The sequence below is a fragment of the Ixodes scapularis genome, unplaced genomic scaffold (genome assembly GCF_016920785.2).
Source record: "Ixodes scapularis isolate PalLabHiFi unplaced genomic scaffold, ASM1692078v2 PGA_scaffold4__175_contigs__length_147842914, whole genome shotgun sequence".
Taxonomy (NCBI): domain Eukaryota; kingdom Metazoa; phylum Arthropoda; class Arachnida; order Ixodida; family Ixodidae; genus Ixodes; species Ixodes scapularis.
In genome coordinates this window covers 135,410,602-135,429,446 of record NW_024609879.1, presented here as the reverse complement: position 1 = coordinate 135,429,446, position 18,845 = coordinate 135,410,602, and the positions used below count along the sequence as shown (strand labels likewise).

At 45.7% G+C, this 18,845-nt stretch overlaps 1 protein-coding gene across 1 annotated transcript in view; it reads left to right on the top strand.

Moving 5' to 3' along the window:
* The window catches only part of LOC115311832 (A disintegrin and metalloproteinase with thrombospondin motifs 5-like), a 70,311-nt gene that overhangs the window by 35,805 nt on the left and 15,661 nt on the right, over window positions 1-18,845 (top strand). The window contains exons 9-11 of the mRNA XM_040218603.1: window positions 1,485-1,531; window positions 4,773-4,890; window positions 10,006-10,182. Coding sequence (XP_040074537.1) covers window positions 1,485-1,531; window positions 4,773-4,890; window positions 10,006-10,182 — 342 coding nt within the window. The remainder of the gene's footprint in view (window positions 1-1,484; window positions 1,532-4,772; window positions 4,891-10,005; window positions 10,183-18,845) is intronic.

Below are 18,845 nucleotides of genomic sequence, written 5' to 3'. Positions count from 1 at the left end.
CGCGTTATGATACCAAAAACATTTAGAGACGAGTTTACAATATTCATGACCTGGTGATTAAACGAAATTTCAGTGTCTAAATATACACCCAAATCCCTAATCAGAGACACACGACTGATAACAGTTATGTCTAAAGCATAGCAATATTGCAAAATGTCACGTTTCCTGCTGAGAGAAATAATCTTTGTTTTCGATTCGTTCAATGCAAGGCCATTGGTCAAGCACCATAAAGAAATAGAGCATACGTCACGCTGAAGCAAAGCACAGCCCTCCACAGTATTTGTCCGTCGATACCAATTTATGTCGTCGGCAAATAACAACATTTTTGAGTATTTCACACAAGAAGTGAGGTCATTTACGAAAATTAAAAAGAGAAGAGGCCCAAGATTTCTTCCCTGTGGGACGCCCGACGTAGCCAAGAAAGGATTCGATAAGCAACTGGACACACGTAACAAAACGTAAGGGCGCAAACGAGCTGGTGTGCATTGCACATGGTTGAAAAAACCCCGAGACTGCGGGTAAACGACACAACACTAAAAAGTCTCTACTTTTTAGTGTTGTGTCCTTTACTTTTTAGTGTTGTGTCGTTTACCCGCAGTCTCGGGGTTTTTTCAAACACGTACCAAGTTGTCGCGTTAAGACAAATAACTCTCAAAAAGTTTGCAATACTTGGGGCATAAACCATACATATCTAACTTGGCCAATAAATGCCGGTGATTCACTTTGTCAAATGCCTTCATCATGTCAAAGTAGACCACATCAGCTTGCTCCTGGTTATGAACAATGGGAACAACATCATGCAGAAAAGAACACAAATTCGTCTCCACCGAACGACCCTTCAAAAATCCGTCCTGTTCGGGTACAATTTTCTGACGAAAATACGCAAATAGACCATTGCGTAATATTATTTCGAAAACTTTTGACAATGTGCAGAGCAGTGACACAGGTCGATAATTGTTCACTTTACTTCGGTCACCCGACTTAAACACTGGAATAACAAGAGAACTCTTTCACGTTGTCGGGAATACACCAGATTCTAGAGATAACACCCGGTTCCAGAGACTGCTCTCACAAATATCTTTACGAGTTCCTCGAACAGCGACCCGTTTGACAACGTCTTCTTACTCTCCTCGGACGTTAAGTATCCTGGACCCCATGTTTCGTATGTGTCGGGCATATAATGGCATTGGAAGTGATCTTGATATTTTTTGTGTGACTGAATTTGTCAAATCTCTCAGAGTCTTGTATGAGACTCGCCGAACCTGTCGAAATTGTGATGTTATTATATATTATTTTGATAAGGTATATATTCGTTTTTGTGGTAGTCTTCAACTCTGCGTTCAGACCCTGTGTTCCGTTCTTTTCTTGTTGTGTATCTCGTATTGTTGTGTCAGCGTGCGTTACATGTATCATATCTTTTACTCAATGATTTGAGCTTTTTATGTTTTTTTCTGTTTTTTCCCCCAATTTTTGTAGTGTGTAAGATTCGGTGTGCCAGTACCAAGACCACATGGTCGTTCCTGGACATCTAATGAAAATTATTCTTGATTCTTGAATATTATTATTTTTATTTAGGGAGTCCCTTAGGTATCTCTGATGTTCTCGTGGGATTCTGGAAAATTCGGCGTAGAACGTTTGGCGCGTAGAACATTCAGAACTCGATCAGACGAGAATGTTCTCGAACTTGCGAGAACGCCAAGTTGAAAGAATAAATACAGGAACTTTCCGCTGACTGGAATTGAACCTAGGCCTTCCGCGCGACAGTCAAGCGCGTCAACCATTCGGCCACGCACGCGCTCGCTTGGCGACGCGCGTGGCAGTATGAAGAATACATGAAAGAAAAATGCAGGATGGAATGACCAACAAAGTACCTACAGCGTGTTTTCATAAAGGTTTGGCGGACCATGTTCGTTGACCATTTTTAATTTTCTAGACTCAATGCCCATCAGAACAAAACCGGAATGAAGCAATCGTGAAGGTGCATGCTAGCTGGTGTAAATTGAGCATAGTTGTAAACCCGCGACCGGGGAGACGGAGGAGGGACAAAACACAGAACGACACGTACAAAGTCTCGAAAATCTGTTTTGTGAAAAAAAAAATTGTCGTCCTTGCGGAAAAAAATGAGAGGCACGCTCCAAGTGCAAATCGCTTTCTTAGAATTGCGCGCAGTTGGCTTTTCGGGCACATCTCCCCGTAAAATATGTTGTGGCTTCCGGTCTACAGATATTTACTCACAAACTACGTATGAGGCAGATTGACTCAAAATATTTATCACTAAGTGACGACGTGGTGAATGTCTAAAAAAAAAAATCACAAACATGGCACTTTCTGGAAAAATACTTACTCTTTATATTTTGTTTTCTCAGCATCTCTATATACTTGAACATTGAAACCTTCCCAGCGTGTTGTCCCGTGTATTTTTAATATTACCGCTAAATATGGTTGTTCTGGGCAGCAGTAATAATCAATGAGAAGCGCTCAAATGTGGTTATTTTAATAATTACGAATTAATTTTAAGCTTAATCTAAAAAAAAAATCTTCGATTTGTTTTATATGTTCCACATTAAGGCAAATGATAGGTGCTAACATAATCTGCACAAAACCTATTGCATCATTTTTTATATATTATAAGTTATAAAGCTAGAAATATGGCCAATTTGAGGCTACTGCTCCCGATACAGATAGATGACAATTTCGTTATTTTTATACAGTGTACAAATACTCGAGATTGGTCAGAAAAAAAACAAATATACGGCACAGAGGCGGACGGTGGTTTTAAAGTAAGATTGCTTATTGCGTTTTTTGTATGAGAGGCTAAGTAATTGCGTGGGGTATGGGTGACGTTCATTCGTAGGGTAGCGTTAATTCACACTTAGGGGAATACGAGAAGATGACAGCGAGGACATATCGACCCAATTTGAGACCGCTCAGTGCCGCGAACTGCCAACAGCACCGCTGTCCAAGGGTTAAAGTGACATTTTCTGCTACCACCTCGACACTATCCACTCGTGCCAAAAATAAATACTTGTGTGCCGCTGTTATGCACCAAGGGAGAAAGAACACCATAATAGGTGTACAGCGAAGCGACATTAGCTTTACTAAACCAAAGCATGGCATAAGTAAGGTCTTCCTCGAGCAGGCTCGACCTCGGATCGTTTGCCGATGTCCCCATCCCTGCGCTCTCGCGCTCAACCCTTGCACACCACAACCGCAAAGAGGTCTCGCTGGTTGAAAGGTTGGATGAATGGACAGGAAAGATCGCGGCGTGCTAGACGAGTTTTGAAAGAAGCTTGTTGATACAGACCCGTGGGAGCACCGAAACCTGCAGCGCGTCTGCCGTGAACAGTTCCTGCAGCTTCCTTCACGCGTAAAACCAATAATCTCGTAACGTAATCAACAAAACACAACTATACCCCATTTTTGCCACAACCTATTCATTTTCGCTTTGCTTCTCAGAACACTCCTGTGTTGTTGCCGCACCAAATGTTTCTCAATGCCCACCAAAGATCCCTCGAATAGCGCTCGACTATTTCTGTTTGCCCGTCCGCGGACTGAAATAATATTTGATTTCTGCTTCAGGGTGTTTCCACTTGAAATTGTGTGAAGTTGGCCCGGGTCATATTTTTTTCTGTTTATGAAAATATATAGGTGTAGTTTATGTTCTTAGAAGGAGCATTCTGCTATAAGCGAACGCCGTCGCTAATTATGTTCTAGATATATATATTTTTTTTAATTGTGTACGTAGTAATAATTTTTACTAGTTATTGCATGAATGGTTTACAGTATGCACAAATAATATTAAATAAAATAAAATATTTATATTCAAAATCATTAAAAAAACGTTACATAACCACGTTAAGAGATCAAATAACGCAAAATATACCAAAATAATCGCCTTAAAATTAATTTTACGAATAAAGAAAAGAATACGCTTAGATATTATTAGTTTTAGAATTATTATAGAAACCCAGCTCTTTTGTCTAAATGTGGCCAACTTGCACGTCAATATTTGAAAAATAAATTTATCTTATTATGAAAAAAAGAAACAGGACACGCGCCGAGCTCCTGACATTGTAAGAATTCGGCTATTGTGCCCATTGCTGCGATTGAACACGAGCCAATACCCGCATGCTCCTCGAGATATTAATTGTCCTTAGCTCAAATTGAGTCACGAATTGCTCGGGTTCAATCTATGAGCCGCACTAATTTAATTGGGGCACTTTCCCAAACACTGCGACCTCCGAGCTGCGCCATCAAATTTTGCGACGTAAAAATTTAAAACACAAAACGCTCGCTTTTATTTTTGAAATTACACCGCGACAAGTACCTTCATCATATACTGGGATTGCATGCGATAATACTTGGGTCCCACTAGCGCCAGTGAGCTCGTGTAAAGTGAAATACATTCTAACTGAATATAATTTCATCGTCCTTTTAAAATCTCTGTTCTTTTTTTTTTTTTTTTTTTACGCGTCTAGCAGTTTGTTTGTTCATGAATGCAATCCCAGTATCAAAAGCTGGTGAAGACAAAAAAAAAACTCCAAGTCATGTAAAATGACACTGCCAGTGTGGTACCGTGGTACAGGAATAAACTATTTATATTTAAAGCTTTCTTTAATGTCTGCATTGACCCTTTCTGAATTTAATCAAGACAGAAATATTATAATATTGTTAGTTTTTATGCAAGTCATTCATAAGCTCCTAGAGATACCTAATCATTGGCGAGGTCGGGATATGTTGTCACATTTATAATATATGGCATATTATTACACTGTCTTCAGGTATTGCATATCTTGCCGGTGTGTGCTTAGAAGGTAAAGTGGCACTTTTGGAAGATGATGGCTTGTCCCACTCAGGAGTTTATACCGCTGCTCATGAACTGGGCCACTTGTAAGTATAAACAAATTTTATATATGCGTGCGAAAACTCCAATAACATATATAATGTTAAATTATGGACCCCTTATGGCAAGGGGAGAATGTGTTGAAAGAATTACCTCCTTGTAATTATGCTTCTGCTAAAGAAACAATTTCATCAGGTGCCAAGCAGGGCATCGCAGTAGCCAGTAATTTTATGTCAAAATATTTCCTTCCTGGCATGCAGCCTTTCTCAAAGGGGAGACAAGAGCCTGTGAAGACACGCTGGCAAATAGCCACGTATACAAATATTGTCACGAGCCGAAATCAAATGCACACGCAGTGCTCGTCTTCATTTAAATGTTGTCCCAAAGACCTTTACACGGCATTTAATTAGTGTCGTCATTGCAGGAATCGCAAAGCTTGATGACGAAATTTTGAAAATAACATTGTTGACAACGTTAACAATGCAACCCCGATAGCATCGTCCTCAAGATTTCCGAGAGACTGAAAGACGTTCGTTTTAGAGCGCAGCTCTTAGGCGCCCGTTTCCGGCTTGAGCGGCGAAAACGTCGCCGTTGGCGTAACCAAGGTCACCCCAAGGTCACGTGACCCCCAGGTCACGTGACCCCCTAAAGTCACGTGACTCCCCTGAGGTCACATAACCCCCGAAGTCACGTGACCCCCCCACGATGACGATGATGTTGATGACGTCATCATCACTAATGACGTCATCGTCACTGATGATGTTACCGGCATCCGCACTGTCATCGTCATCACCACTGATGACGTCATCAGTGACGACACTGATGTCATCACCGGCATCCGCATCGTCATCGTCATCATCACTGATGACGTCACAGATGACGTCACCGACATCCGCATCGTCACCGTCATCATCACTGGTGACGTCATCGGTATCCGCATCGTCATCGTCCCTGATGACGTCATCAGTGACGTCACTGATGACATCATCGGCACTGTCATTGTCACGTGACCCCCAGGTCACGTGACCCCCCCTCCCTCCTGTCAGTTAACCCCCCCCCCCCCCAGTACCCTTCCCTCCTCCTCCTCAAGAGCTGCGCTCTAATTCGGCGTTACAGGGAGGTGTAAACGGCTTTCACTTTTTATCCTTGAAATTACGTAACGACAAATACTTTTTGTTCAGTCGCATTGGTTGCGTGCGAGTACAGTCTTATTCGTTTACTTGCGTCCCCAGTCACCTTGTGACATATCCGACACGGCGACAAAAAAGGCAGAAAACATTTCAACCTGCCAATAGTTCAAAAAATAGATGTGAGATAAAACGAGAATTGATGACGGCTACGCTCATATCGTGTGTGTGTATTGTATTGGCGTGGTGACGGGCAAACAATGGTTTCGCCCATACTGGAAGTGACACATTCAAGATGGTGGCACCCTTGTGGAAAACGTCTATACTTGGGTCTTACAAGTGTCACTATGTTTGTAAAGATTTAGAAGAATTCGTACCCAATATCGTTGCACGGCCCATTTAAAGACTACCCATCTAGTGTTTAGGCACCACTCAAAGTTCGACAAACCTTACACTTAGAGGGATGAGTATATGCACCAACTAATGTTTACAAACAAACCGGATCGCCCCTCGAGGCAAGCCACCGGCGCCGCGCATGCGCGATGGGCTATGGTTAACAAGCGCCGCGCTCCGCATCAACAAACCTTTGGAATGTGATGTTGTCGGCGTCAGTGTGAGAACTCATGCTCTTTTTTGCGTTGGAATTCTTGATTCTGCGCCTTCCTAGCAGTGTCTTACTATTTTAGTGGCCTGAGCGAATTTAACGAGGCGTGTCACACCGCACATTTCGGGTAAACAATGTGAAGTGCGGCAATTCATAACGCGTGAACGCCCAAGAATGAACGCCAAATTCTGATTCACATAGATGAGATTGCGTTCGCTATTTTCAGTCACGACGTTGCTCGGGCTGCAAACGCATGGACGGTAACTGCGATACTCGCCGGCGACACTAAAAACAGCCAGCAGAATTGGACCAAGTGAGTGAGGGACAGGTCGGTGGTGGGCCACTGGTAACTGTGATCAGCATATCTTGTATCTACTGTTTACGCTGAGCTTGCTTACCACACCGTGCTTACCACAAACAACCTTTATGCTTAAAAGCACTGTGGTGTTTACAGTTACTTTTTATCACAACGGTTGATCTATACTTGCCACTGTCGTTTGAACGAGCATACGACAGTTTAGAGGAACTTTAAATATCAAACACGTTTTGAACGATCAGAAGCCCGTTTGAGTGTGAAGACGCACTGAACGTGGTCAGCGGGTGGTCCAGATAACTTGACGCCTTTCCCGCGTTCGTGTTGGAACAAAGCAATTAAATCTGACGACAACTTTTCTCCGCGAATTCCCGCAACAGCAGTCTTTGAACGACGGGTCTGATTTTCCCTTCTCAGGGCAACTAAATATAGCCACGTTTTCGGACCGACCGAGCGGGCAGAGAACACGTAAAAACTGATCACACATTTCCCGGCTCTTTTGACACGGCCCAATTTGCGGAATTTTCACGAGAACGCAGGCTTTAGTACATTTCTTCTAAAATAGCACACCAATGCTCGTACAACATGGCGACTTCCGCCCGAAGCGCCACCACCGCGGTGTGACACAACAGAGTTGAGTTGGTGTGTAATAAACATTTTTCGGACGCTACACTAAAACTGTATTCAACGAAAAATCGGTGCTCTGCATAGCTGCTTCCGCACAATCTTATAGAGCGACTTTTGCGAGAGTGATCTCTTCATCTCTTACAAGAAGTTAGTGTTGAAGAAAACAGTAACGGGATGCGCTGGCTCGTTCATCTTTTTTTAGAGCGCAGCTCTTAGGGGCCCGTTTCCGGCTTGAGCGACGTCGGCGTCGGCGTCGCCGTCGGCGTAACCGCGAGGTCACGTGACCCCTGAAGTCACGTGACCCCCTAAGGTCGCGTGACCCCCCTCAGGTCCCGTGTCCCACTCAGGTCACTTGACCCGCCTCATATCACGTAACCCCCTGAGGCCACGTGACCCCCTCAGGCCACGTGACCCCACTGAGGCCACGTGACCCCCCGAGGTCACGTGACCCCCTTAGGTCACGTGACCCCCTGAAGTCACGTGACCCCCTAAGGCCACGTGACCCCCTAAGGCCACGTGACCTCCCTCAGGTCACGTGACCCCCTCAGGTCACGTGTCCTTCCTCAGGTCACTTGACCCGCCTCAGATCATGTAACCCCCTGAGGCCACGTGACCCCCTCAGGCCACGTGACCCCACTGAGGCCACGTGACCCCACTGAGGTCATGTGACCCCCTGAGGTCACGTGACCCCCTTGGGGACACGTGACCCCCTTGGGGACACGTGACCCCCGAGTTCACGTGACCCCCCTGAAGTCACGCGACCCCCGAGGTCACGTGACCCCCCTGACGTCACGCGAGCCCCCTTAGGTCACTTGACCTCAAAGAGTCACCTATGCCTCAGTACGCTTCCATCTTCCTCCTCAAGAGCTGCGCTCTAACCGGCGTTACAGGGAATTGTAAACGGCTTCCATTTTTTTTCTTCTTATTTTACTGTCCTTTACTTTCTTGCACATTATGCTGGTAGCGTATGAAAAGCTGAATATACTACTGCACTTCAAAAAGCGATCTACGCAGAAAAAATGAGCAAAAGACCCACTATTCGCATTGACCCATCGTAAAAATCTATTTTCAATGCGAAAGCGTTTACTGTCTCATGGCGCGAACCGACGTCATCAGCTTTTAAAGCCGTGCCAAACGGCACCTAAACTCCCCTGTCCCAAAGGGAGCGAAGACTGTCGTCTGTAGCAGAGATCTGATGGATAGGCTCCCATTGGCTGGCGTACGTCATAGTTTCAAGGAACGATGCTCACATTGGCTCTTGCAGCGTAGTTTCAAGGAACGCCACGAGAGAAGCCCTCTCCATGGCGGCGCAGCGCACGCAGCGGCCCGGCCACCGGTAAGGGGGAGCGTCTGGCCGCAGACCCTGCACGGGCAAACTCCGAAAAGGCTGCCCGGCCGAGCTCAGCGCGGCGCAGCCACTTCACGAGAGCGCGCGCTAGGCCGTCGGCCGCCACCTCGGCAGTAGCGAAACGTGGCCCTCCAAGCCCATACGCCGCAGACGAACTAAGGAAGCGGAAAAACGACATTCATGCTTTCGCATTCACAACTCATAAAAAGGGTTAAGGTTCCCCGGAATGTTTTTTTTTTTTTTTTTCAACTGTAGTTGTCATTTTTTTCACAAATCACCTGGATCCTGCGAATTAGCAGCTTAATTCACTTGGGTGCCTAGACGAGACATGGCAGTTTCCATTGGAATAATGCTGATGCGTATGCCAACAAAAGCGTTGGCCTTTCTTTGTGATACTTGCTGTCTACGTAGCAGCTATTATTTATAAAGTGGGAGTTCTTTTCTACAGTTTCTTTTCCTGAATTCGGTTACCGCACTAAGATTGGACATATCCAGCTTAGGGGGCAGTTTTTATTACAAAATAAAAAAGAGTTGCTGAAATTGACGCATCGGAAAACCTCTCTACGGCCCGTGACGTGTCATAGGCTACGTGACGTTATCAATGGCATCTCCGAGTCAGCTGAAATTCTTCAAAGGGCCACCTCACAGTGCGACGGCGTCAATTTCACTAGATGCCCCACCCTCCTCCCCTGTACACCGCGGGTAATAGGAGACAAGGCTACAGCCAAGTTTTAATCAATGATTACGTTGCACCCATAACCACACTACATAATTTAAATATATTATTTTTATGTTGCCTACTTCAAAACCCTCAGACGTTTTTCTATATATGAAACCGCGTCCCGCATAGAAAGAGAAGAAAAACTTACATTCATCTGTTTTACATGCTTCTTTTCATGTTTAGGAGGGAACTAAAAGAGTAATATCAGAAGCCTACAACTCACACATACTCGTAATGTGTATAAGCTCAATTTTAATTAATAAAATCGGTTAATCGTCGGAAGCCAGTTTATGAAAAGGTACTTTTTAATATTTTGTTCGGGATTGTTTCGACGTCACTATGTTTTTGACGACCAGGATAACATAGAATCTACTGTGCGCTAATTATTAGGGTGTATACAAAATACCTATTTTAACCTGCAGGCTTGGATGCCCACATGACGGGGGACAAGCGCCTCCCAGTCTCCCAAACTCTCCTGGGGCGGCATCATGTTCGGACAGCGATGGATTTTTAATGACCTCAGCCATTACGGACACGAGCAATAAAAATATCTACCAGCTATCATCATGCTCCAAAGAACAGATACGCTATGTTGCGGAGTAAGTAACTCACGGCCAAGAATAATGTTGGAATTTCTCTCAATCCTTCCAAGTAGAACGGTGGTCTTTTTATTTTATCTTATCTGCATCTATTATAACGCTGAAATCAGATAATTATATATACATTGCAAACATAGCTGGTGGGTTAGATGTTTCGAGGATTATTTCAGAAATTAACCTGACGAAGGTAGAAAGTTGGGCGAGTTGGTGATTCATAATAATAAAAAAGCGCAACAGGACAACGGACACAGAAGAAGACACAGACTGTGTCTTCTTCTGTGTCCGTTGTCCTGTTGCGCTTTTTAATTATTATTCAGAAATTAGTTTGTTCCCCCAACACCTTCCTCAAAAGCCAGCAGTCTTGCCTTGGGTCCAAGGCAAGACAGTCGGCCCCTCACCCTAAGTTAACGCGGGAAGAACGGGTAGCTTATTCGCGTCTCCAGCTCGACGCTCGCCCTCCCGCGGCGGAAACGGGAAGCGCTCTAGTGAGGGTCCCCCGATTCTCCTGCTCAGCGGGCACGGCGGAACTGCTCGCGATCATGGCTCGCAAATTGTCATTTCCGAATACGAACAACACTCTTCAGTGTCCCAACGTAGTGCTGCAGTCGGTATGGGATTGTATCTTACTACAGAGTTTTAGTATTGTGCATAGAAGCAAACAAAAGCGTTGCGCTTTTTTCGTTAGAGTTGCGTGCCCTACGTTGTGCGTGCGCCTCATTCCATGCGCCAATTTAAGACCCCAATTCTTGGCTCCGGGCACGCGCTAACGCAAACACACAGCGTTTGCGTTCGCTCGTATACGCAATACTAAAACTCACTACTGTTTCACCGGCTTCCAACGCCAACGAAGCGTGCTGCAGTGAGCAGACGTGCAAGCAGTTAGGCGTTCCTTCGAACTGGAAATGCTGAGATTGGCAAAACGGCGGAGCGTAGAAATTAAAGTGACTACATGTTATAAAAATATTGGCAATTAAAACAAAATTATTTTAATTTTAATTTCTTTTTAATTTTTGGGCATTTGGTTTGGAAGGATATTGGCGGCGACATTGTAACTCTTGCCGATTGTCAAAAGTCGCGACTTTGATAGTAAAATATGCGTTACCCACATTAATGTAATTTTACATGGATTTCTCACATTAGCTAGAATGTTTTCATGATTTTAGACTATTTTTATTTTATTACTTGGCAATTAAAAATGCTGCATTTGGCACCAGTGATGATAATTAGCACACTTGATTGTCATACTTCTTCGTGCATTTAAAATTAGATCATAAGCAAAAAAATTATATTAGAGTTTGAAAAATTGCGTATTAAAATATATGAATTTTAATACTATTATTATTAATACAAATCACGGCGATGTATGCTTCAATTAACGCCAAGATCGCAAAAATACGCAATTTAATCATAATAGCCTTTCCAAAAAGGTATCATTTTTGTTTTTCTTTTTAGCATGTGAAAAACTCTGACATCGTTATCAAGATAGACAAACAGTCCGGAAGCAATATAAAGTGCTATGCGTCACGCGTTGCTCTAAAAAACACACACACTTCAGCTGTCTGACTCGGATTCCGTCTTTGGGTTGTTGTAGTGAGAACAGCGTTTATTAATTTATACGTTTTGTGGACGTATTGTAAAAACTGGATTTATTCTGTTATTCTTGTGCTCGAATAATGTTAAAGCAATTAATCATCTAAATACCCAAAAACCATTAAAAAGCCCGCAGTTCATTATCTCATATGACAATTATCTGAGCGAGAAAAGGCGGCGAGAACGCACAAATATCAGCACTGATTTTTTTCAACAACTACAATATTCTACGTTACCTCTATAGGTGTATGAAAGACCCTTAGTTTAAAGGTGTACTGAAATCTACAAAATAGATTGAAGTGCCTGAATCGAACATGTATGTCACAAAATAAAGTTTCCGTGAACAACTTCGTAAACTAAATAATTACGATGTGAGACACATCTTGAGTTATGAAAGAAGTCGAAATTGACACCTATATCGAAAAATTAAATCCACAATAAAGGTTAGTTTCGGTTTCGCTCCAGAATTAAAACCTGCCTCCTGGAGTAAGTATTACGCTAAACACCGTTTTTGTTTGCAGGATAAAGAGATGATCCGCGCTTATAACACCCCGGCTTCCTTGTATTGCCAGAAATAATTTGTCACTCAGTGAAGCCAGCACACTAGACAGGCTCAGCAGCCGGCACGCATCTCCGACCCACACTATAACCGCCATTTTGGAAAACGAGTAGCGCTACCTATAGTTAGTTGGAATCGCGATATGGCAAATTCAGTTGGGGTCCTTCCCCCACCCCCTTTCACTCAGTCGCAAGTTCCCCACTCAACAAGGCGAGAACTGCCCAGTGTGCCAAGAGGAACCCTCCGTCATATGGTAGGCGAGTGTAGATCCAATCAAGAACACCCACCACCCCTATACCCCACCACCCTCGCCCTTTCCGCTGTAGAACTTGCTGTCCAGCCCCGCCGTGGAAGATCAGCTTGGGTTGGTCACCAGGGGCCAGGCCGCTAAGGCACCGTATGAGATTTCGTGAAGAGGGAACTACTTTTATCCGGCACGGGCCACCGTGCTGAAATGCTCAGAAGTGTATATATATATATATACATATATATATATATATATATACCGGGTGTCCATTTTTAATTTGAACATATTTATTTTAAAAAAGCCGTGAAAGTTACACTTAAGGCCTGTTCACACATGCAGCGGAGCGCTACAAGCATAGCGCTTACCTCGCGCTAAGCGCGTGCTGAGGGGAGCGTTCATCAGCTTTGTATCGCAACGTCAAAACTGTTGCTCATGGCAGACGATAAGTAGCTGACGGCACGTGAGAAGCGCTACATGAGCGCTTCGCTGCATGTGAGAACCGGCCTTTATGCTGCTTGTGGAGGTGAGTTATACGGCCAGGGGACACATTATAGGGGGCTAATCCTAACGATCAGTTGGCTAGCTAACTAAACTTCGATAATGAACTTTTTAAATAATGAAAATAGACACATGGTTCCAATTAGAAACTTTCTCAGTGTCGCCGAAAACCACAAAATCAGTCATTTTCAGAAAGACTTTGAGCGCGTGAGACGAGTAGTAGCGCACTAAAGTTACCACTCGTGGAGCCGGTACAAAGCTAGCGGTTGCGGTAAGGAGCCCGCGCGATGTTTCCGTCTCTTATCTAGCCCCAGCCTTGCACCTGCTCCACGAGTCGTAACTTTAGTGCACTACTACGCTTCTCACGCGCTCAAAGTCTTTCTGAAAATTACTGATTTTGTGGTTTTCGATGACGCTGTGCAAGATTCTAATTGGAACCATGTATCTATTTTCATTAACTAAAAAGGTGATTAACTAATTTTAATTAATCATCCAACTGATCGTTACGATTAGCCCCATATAATATGTCCCCTTGGCCGTATAACTCACCTGCAAAAACCGTATCAGTGCATCTTTTACGGATTTTTTAAAATAAATCTGTTCGGATTAAAAATGAACACCCGGTATATATATATATATATATATATATATATATATATATATATATATATATATATATATATATATATATATATATATATATATTGTTAAGATGTTGGAAAACGATGATTTAAAGGAGCTATGCAACAATTTTTGTACTTTGCGCAAATACCGCTTAAAAGGGATCCCTAACGTTAATGACCTATGAAACACGCGTTCGTTTTTCACCCCACGCAATAGAAGTCCCAGAAAAAAATTAAAGAAAAACGAGCAGCGTTCACCCCCTCAACTCGCAGCCAGAACAAGCGGCCACGTGATCTGGAGCCGATTATATGCCGCCAGTGTTGATCATAGCCGCGCGCTGGGGTTGGCAAAGCGCAGGACACGCGCTGAGTTCCAGACATTGTTATGGCTCGGCTATTGTCGTCGTTGCAGCGATTGGACACGGGTCACAGCCCGAATGCTTCTCGAGCTAGCAATTGTCACAAGCCCAAGTCGGGTGCCCACGCAATGCTCGGGTCCAATCTATGAAACGCATTCAAATATCGTCACTTGGGTGTGCTGCGATCCCCGAGTTACGTCATGAAATTTTGCAAAGGAGAGATTGAATGAAAATGATCGATTTTGCCCTTGAAATTACACCGCAACAAAGGAGTTTCTTGGCCAATGGCGTTGCGTGCGAGTATCCTTGAGTCCCACTAGTGCCAGTAAGCTCGTGTAGAGAGAAAAACATTCCAATTGAATATCGTTGCACAGCTCCTTTAATGCTGGATGAGATTTACAATGCGGTTTGTAAATCGGCGGTTGGGGTCAGCACGCTCAAAATCCTCGAGCCCTCTCGTTCGCTTTTTGCTGCACGAGCCCGTCGTCCTCTTCTTTTCCTAACAGTAGCCCCCCGGTGGATGGAGACGCCGGTCCTCCGGCGGCTGTTAACGGAGGATGGTGGTGGTGTTTAGGTGTCCGGGCGGCGATAGGGGCGGATTCTGGCGACGTGGACAATGTCCGATGCGCGGGATCGGCGATCGCGAGGTGGCGATACAGGGGCAACCTCGTAGTTGGTAGCGGAAAGTTGACGGGTGATACGAAAAGGGCCGATAAACTTGCTTTGAAGCTTTTCGCATTTCCCGAGGGCACGTGAAGGAGACCAGATAAGAACCTCGTCTCCGATGTTGTAGGTCGCTGGGCGGTGGGATGCATTGTAGCGCAGCTCTTGCTGCTGCTGGGATTGGGACGTGTGGATACGAGCGAGCTGGCGGGCATCTTCGGCGTGGGAGACGATATGGGCCGGATAGGAGCCCTGGGCCCGTTCGTCCACGTAGGGCAGAACTGTGTCCAGTGTCGTGAAAGGTTCTCTGGCGTAAAGAAGATGGTATGGTGAGAAACCAGTTGTTGATTGGCGGCGTCCCAAGTAGTTTGATTGTCGGTGACATACATCGAAATCATATCAGATAAAGTATGATTGAGGCGCTCGGTTAGGCCATTCGTTTGCGGATGGTAGGCGGTTGTGACGGTGTGAATGGTGGAAGCCAGCCGCAAAACTTCTTGAAGAAGTTTTGAAACGAAGGGTGTTCCTCTATCGCTTATGATGTATTGAGGCGCTCCGTGACGCAACAAAATTGTTTGTAAAAAGAAGACGGCAACTTCCTCGGCGGTAGCAGACGGGACGCATTTTGTCTCGGCGTAGCGGGTCAGGTGGTCAATGACGACAATTATCCACCTGTTGTTTGATGTGGACAGGGGAAAAGGGCCCAGGAAGTCGATTCCAATCCGCTGAAAGGGTCGTTGCGGTTGGGGAATCGGCCGCAGTAGACCCGATGGCGAAGTTGTGGAGCTTTTCTTCGTTTGACAAAGATGACATGATCGAACATAACGATTGATGGTACGAGTCATGCCTGGCCAGAAGTAGCGTGTGCGAATGCGGAAGTACGTTTTTGAGAAACCAAGGTGTCCGGCGGTTGGGTCATCGTGACTGGCTCGTATGATTTCTCTTTGTAATTGGCGAGGGATCACGAGGAGCCATGGACGACCTTGGACGTCGTAGTTACGTCTGTAGAGGATGCCGTCGCGAAGTTGGAACAGTCGTGCACGCCGCATTGTGCGTCGACTTGCATGGTTCGTTGGATGGAGTAGGCAGGAGATTATCTGACTCAACGTTTCGTCAGTTTGTTGAGCGATACGAATGTCAATAGTATCTAGAACTGCGGTGACATCGGTGAGGGGAGCGATGACAGAAGGCGCAGGGTCATTGGGAAGAGGGCATCTAGAAAGGCTGTCGGCATCGATGTGTCGTTTTCCGGATTTGTACTTGATCGTAAATTGGTAGTCTTGCAACTTTAGAGACCAGCGACCAAGGCGTCCTGAGGGGTCCTTAAGTGTGGCAAGCCAACAAAGGGAGTGGTGATCCGTAAGAATTGTAAAGTGAGTCCCATAAAGGTAAGGACGTAATTTAGTAATTGCCCACACAACAGCCGAGCATTCCCGTTCGGTAGTAGTATAATTTCGTTCGTATTTTGTCAAAGTTCTACTGGCATAGGCAATGACACGTTCGGCACCAGATACGGTTTGAGCTAAGACTGCACCGATACCATGTCCGCTGGCATCCGTTCGAATCTCAGTAGGCGCGCCTTGAACGAAGTGATCAAGGATGGGGACTGAGGTCAGTGCAGCTTTTAAGTTTTGAAAGGCCGCACTCTGAATAGAAGTCCATTGAAATGATACGTTATTTCGGAGGAGGCTGTTTAAAGGCTCGGCTATGTGAGCAAAACCGGGGATAAATTTGCGAAAATAAGTGCAAAGTTCAAGAAACGTACGTACGTCTTTTGTGTGTTTTGGGACTGGAAATTCTGTTACGGCCTGGACTTTATCTGGGTCAGGACGCAGACCATCAGCACTGACAAGGTGTCCTAAAATTTTGATCTGGCGGGCTCCGAACACGCACTTCTTTGAATTCAGTTGCAAAGTGGCTGTTTGAAAGCAGTCGAGGACTTGACGTAGACAGTGTAAATGTTGGTCAAACATCGATGAAAAGACGATAACGTCGTCCAGATAGCAGAGACATATGGTCCACGTTAGTCCCCGCAGAAGGGTGTCCATCATCCTTTCGAAAGTTGCCGGGGCGTTACATAGGCCGAACGGTATCACGTTGAACTGGTACAAGCCATTGGGTGTAATGAATGCTGTCTTAGGCTTGTCAGTGTCGGCGACAGGTATTTGCCAATAGCCGGATCGGAGATCCATGGAGGAAAAGAAGGAAGACCCCTGGAGGGTATCTAATGTGTCGTCAATACGAGGTAGTGGGTAAACGTCTTTTTTTAGTAACGCTGTTCAAGCGGCGGTAATCCACACAAAAACGCCAAGAGCCGTCCTTTTTCTTAACGAGTACAACCGGAGAAGACCAAGGGCTTGAAGAGGGCTCTATTACATTCTTGTGGAGCATATCAGTAACATGATTGGCAATTGCGTTTCGTTCGGCGGCGGAAACACGGTATGGGCGGCTCCGAAGTGGTGATGCGTTACCAGTGTCGATGGTATGATGAAGCACTGTAGTCTGGGCTAGTGGACGACTATTGAAATCGAACAGCTCCTCGTATGTAAGAGTCTTGTTAGGGCGTCTCGTTCGCAGGTTGTTAGACTTGGGTCAGTCATCTGAGTAATGCGGGTTGAGATGTCACTTTTTGTGTTCAGGAGGACAGGTTCGGCCTCGGAAACGTCAGAGAGAGTGGCTAAGGTGTCCTGAAAATGTCGTCGTAGCGTGGCTAGGCGTGTACCTTGACAAAGAATTTGTGGCTGGGCGGAAACATTTGTTGCGAAGAGGCCGATGCTTCCGCTTCCCGTGGGGACAATAGAGTAGGGAATGATGACAGGGTTTTTTTTCGGCAGTGGTTTGCATCGGCTCGACGAGACCGTACGGCGCTTCGAAGGGCTGTGAAGGCTTGAGAGTGACAGCGACAACAGACAGTAGAGGTATTAGATAGTCATCATCTGCGTGGAGGGATATAGGAGCGTCGTCATGGGAGTCTTCACATCCGGCCGAAGAGTTGAGGTGAATTTCTCGTTTAGAACAATCAATGAAGGCGTCCGTAGATGACAGGAAGTCCCAACCTAAAATTATATCCAGGAGACAATTGCTGAGCACGGTAAAAACAACTGTGTAGAAGCCGCCGCCCAGTGCAAATGAGAGGGTTGAGCAACCAATAGGTTGCACAAGGTCGCCGTTTCCCATACGTAAGAAGGTTCCTGAAGGGGGAGTGAGCACTTTGTGCAAGCGACGGCGAAGTTTATCCGACAGACATGATTTTGCGGCCCCAGTATCGACCAGGGCAGTAAACAGCTGATTTCCAATTGTAACAGTGACTGTAGTGGGTCCGAGAGAGGGAGGCTTTGGAATGGTTCGGGGCTGCGCAGCCTGACCTCCAGTGTCAAGACAGGCTGCCTTCTTTAGTATGACGGTTGGCTGGCGGCGGGGCCATTGTTAAGTGGAGAGACGGAACGGGGGCGTCGAGGATACGGCGATGGTGAGCGGCCACGGCGGGTGTCATACGCAGAGTAGGAGCCCACGGACCGGCGATTGTCGAAAGAGGGGCGGTCCTCGGCGTTGGCGGCGGGGCGACGGTTGTTTGAGAAACGGTTGTAACTGCTATCATCGATGCGGCGGTGACAATAACGGGCTATGTGTCCTGGTATATTGCAATAAAAACAAACCGGGCGGTCATCGGGTGTTCTCCAGGCATCCGTCCTTCGGAGTGGTCCATTTCTCTGTGGACGGTATGAAGTTGTGTCCGGTGGCGTGCTTGAGTAGCAGCGAGTAGTGTCTGGCTGCATAGAGCAAATCGGAGTAGGGGTGTGCGGTGCCGACGTGTAGACGGATGGAGTCGGGGGGATTGGACGGAGTGCAGCACGGAGTTCGTCTTGCACAGATTTTCGAATATGCTTTAGCTCGGTGTTAAGAGATGGGCCATCAGCAGGCGAGTGAAGAGACCGGAAGAATTCACGGAGCTCATCGCGAATAATGTCTCGAATGAGTCCCGGAAGATCAGCAGTCGTACAGGCATTCATTAATGATACCTCAGGAAGCCGCTGAAATAGCGTCGTAGATATGCGACCACTCCGAAGTTCTTCGTATTTTCGGCATTCTTTGATGAGGGTTTGGACTGTTGGTGGCGACTTAGG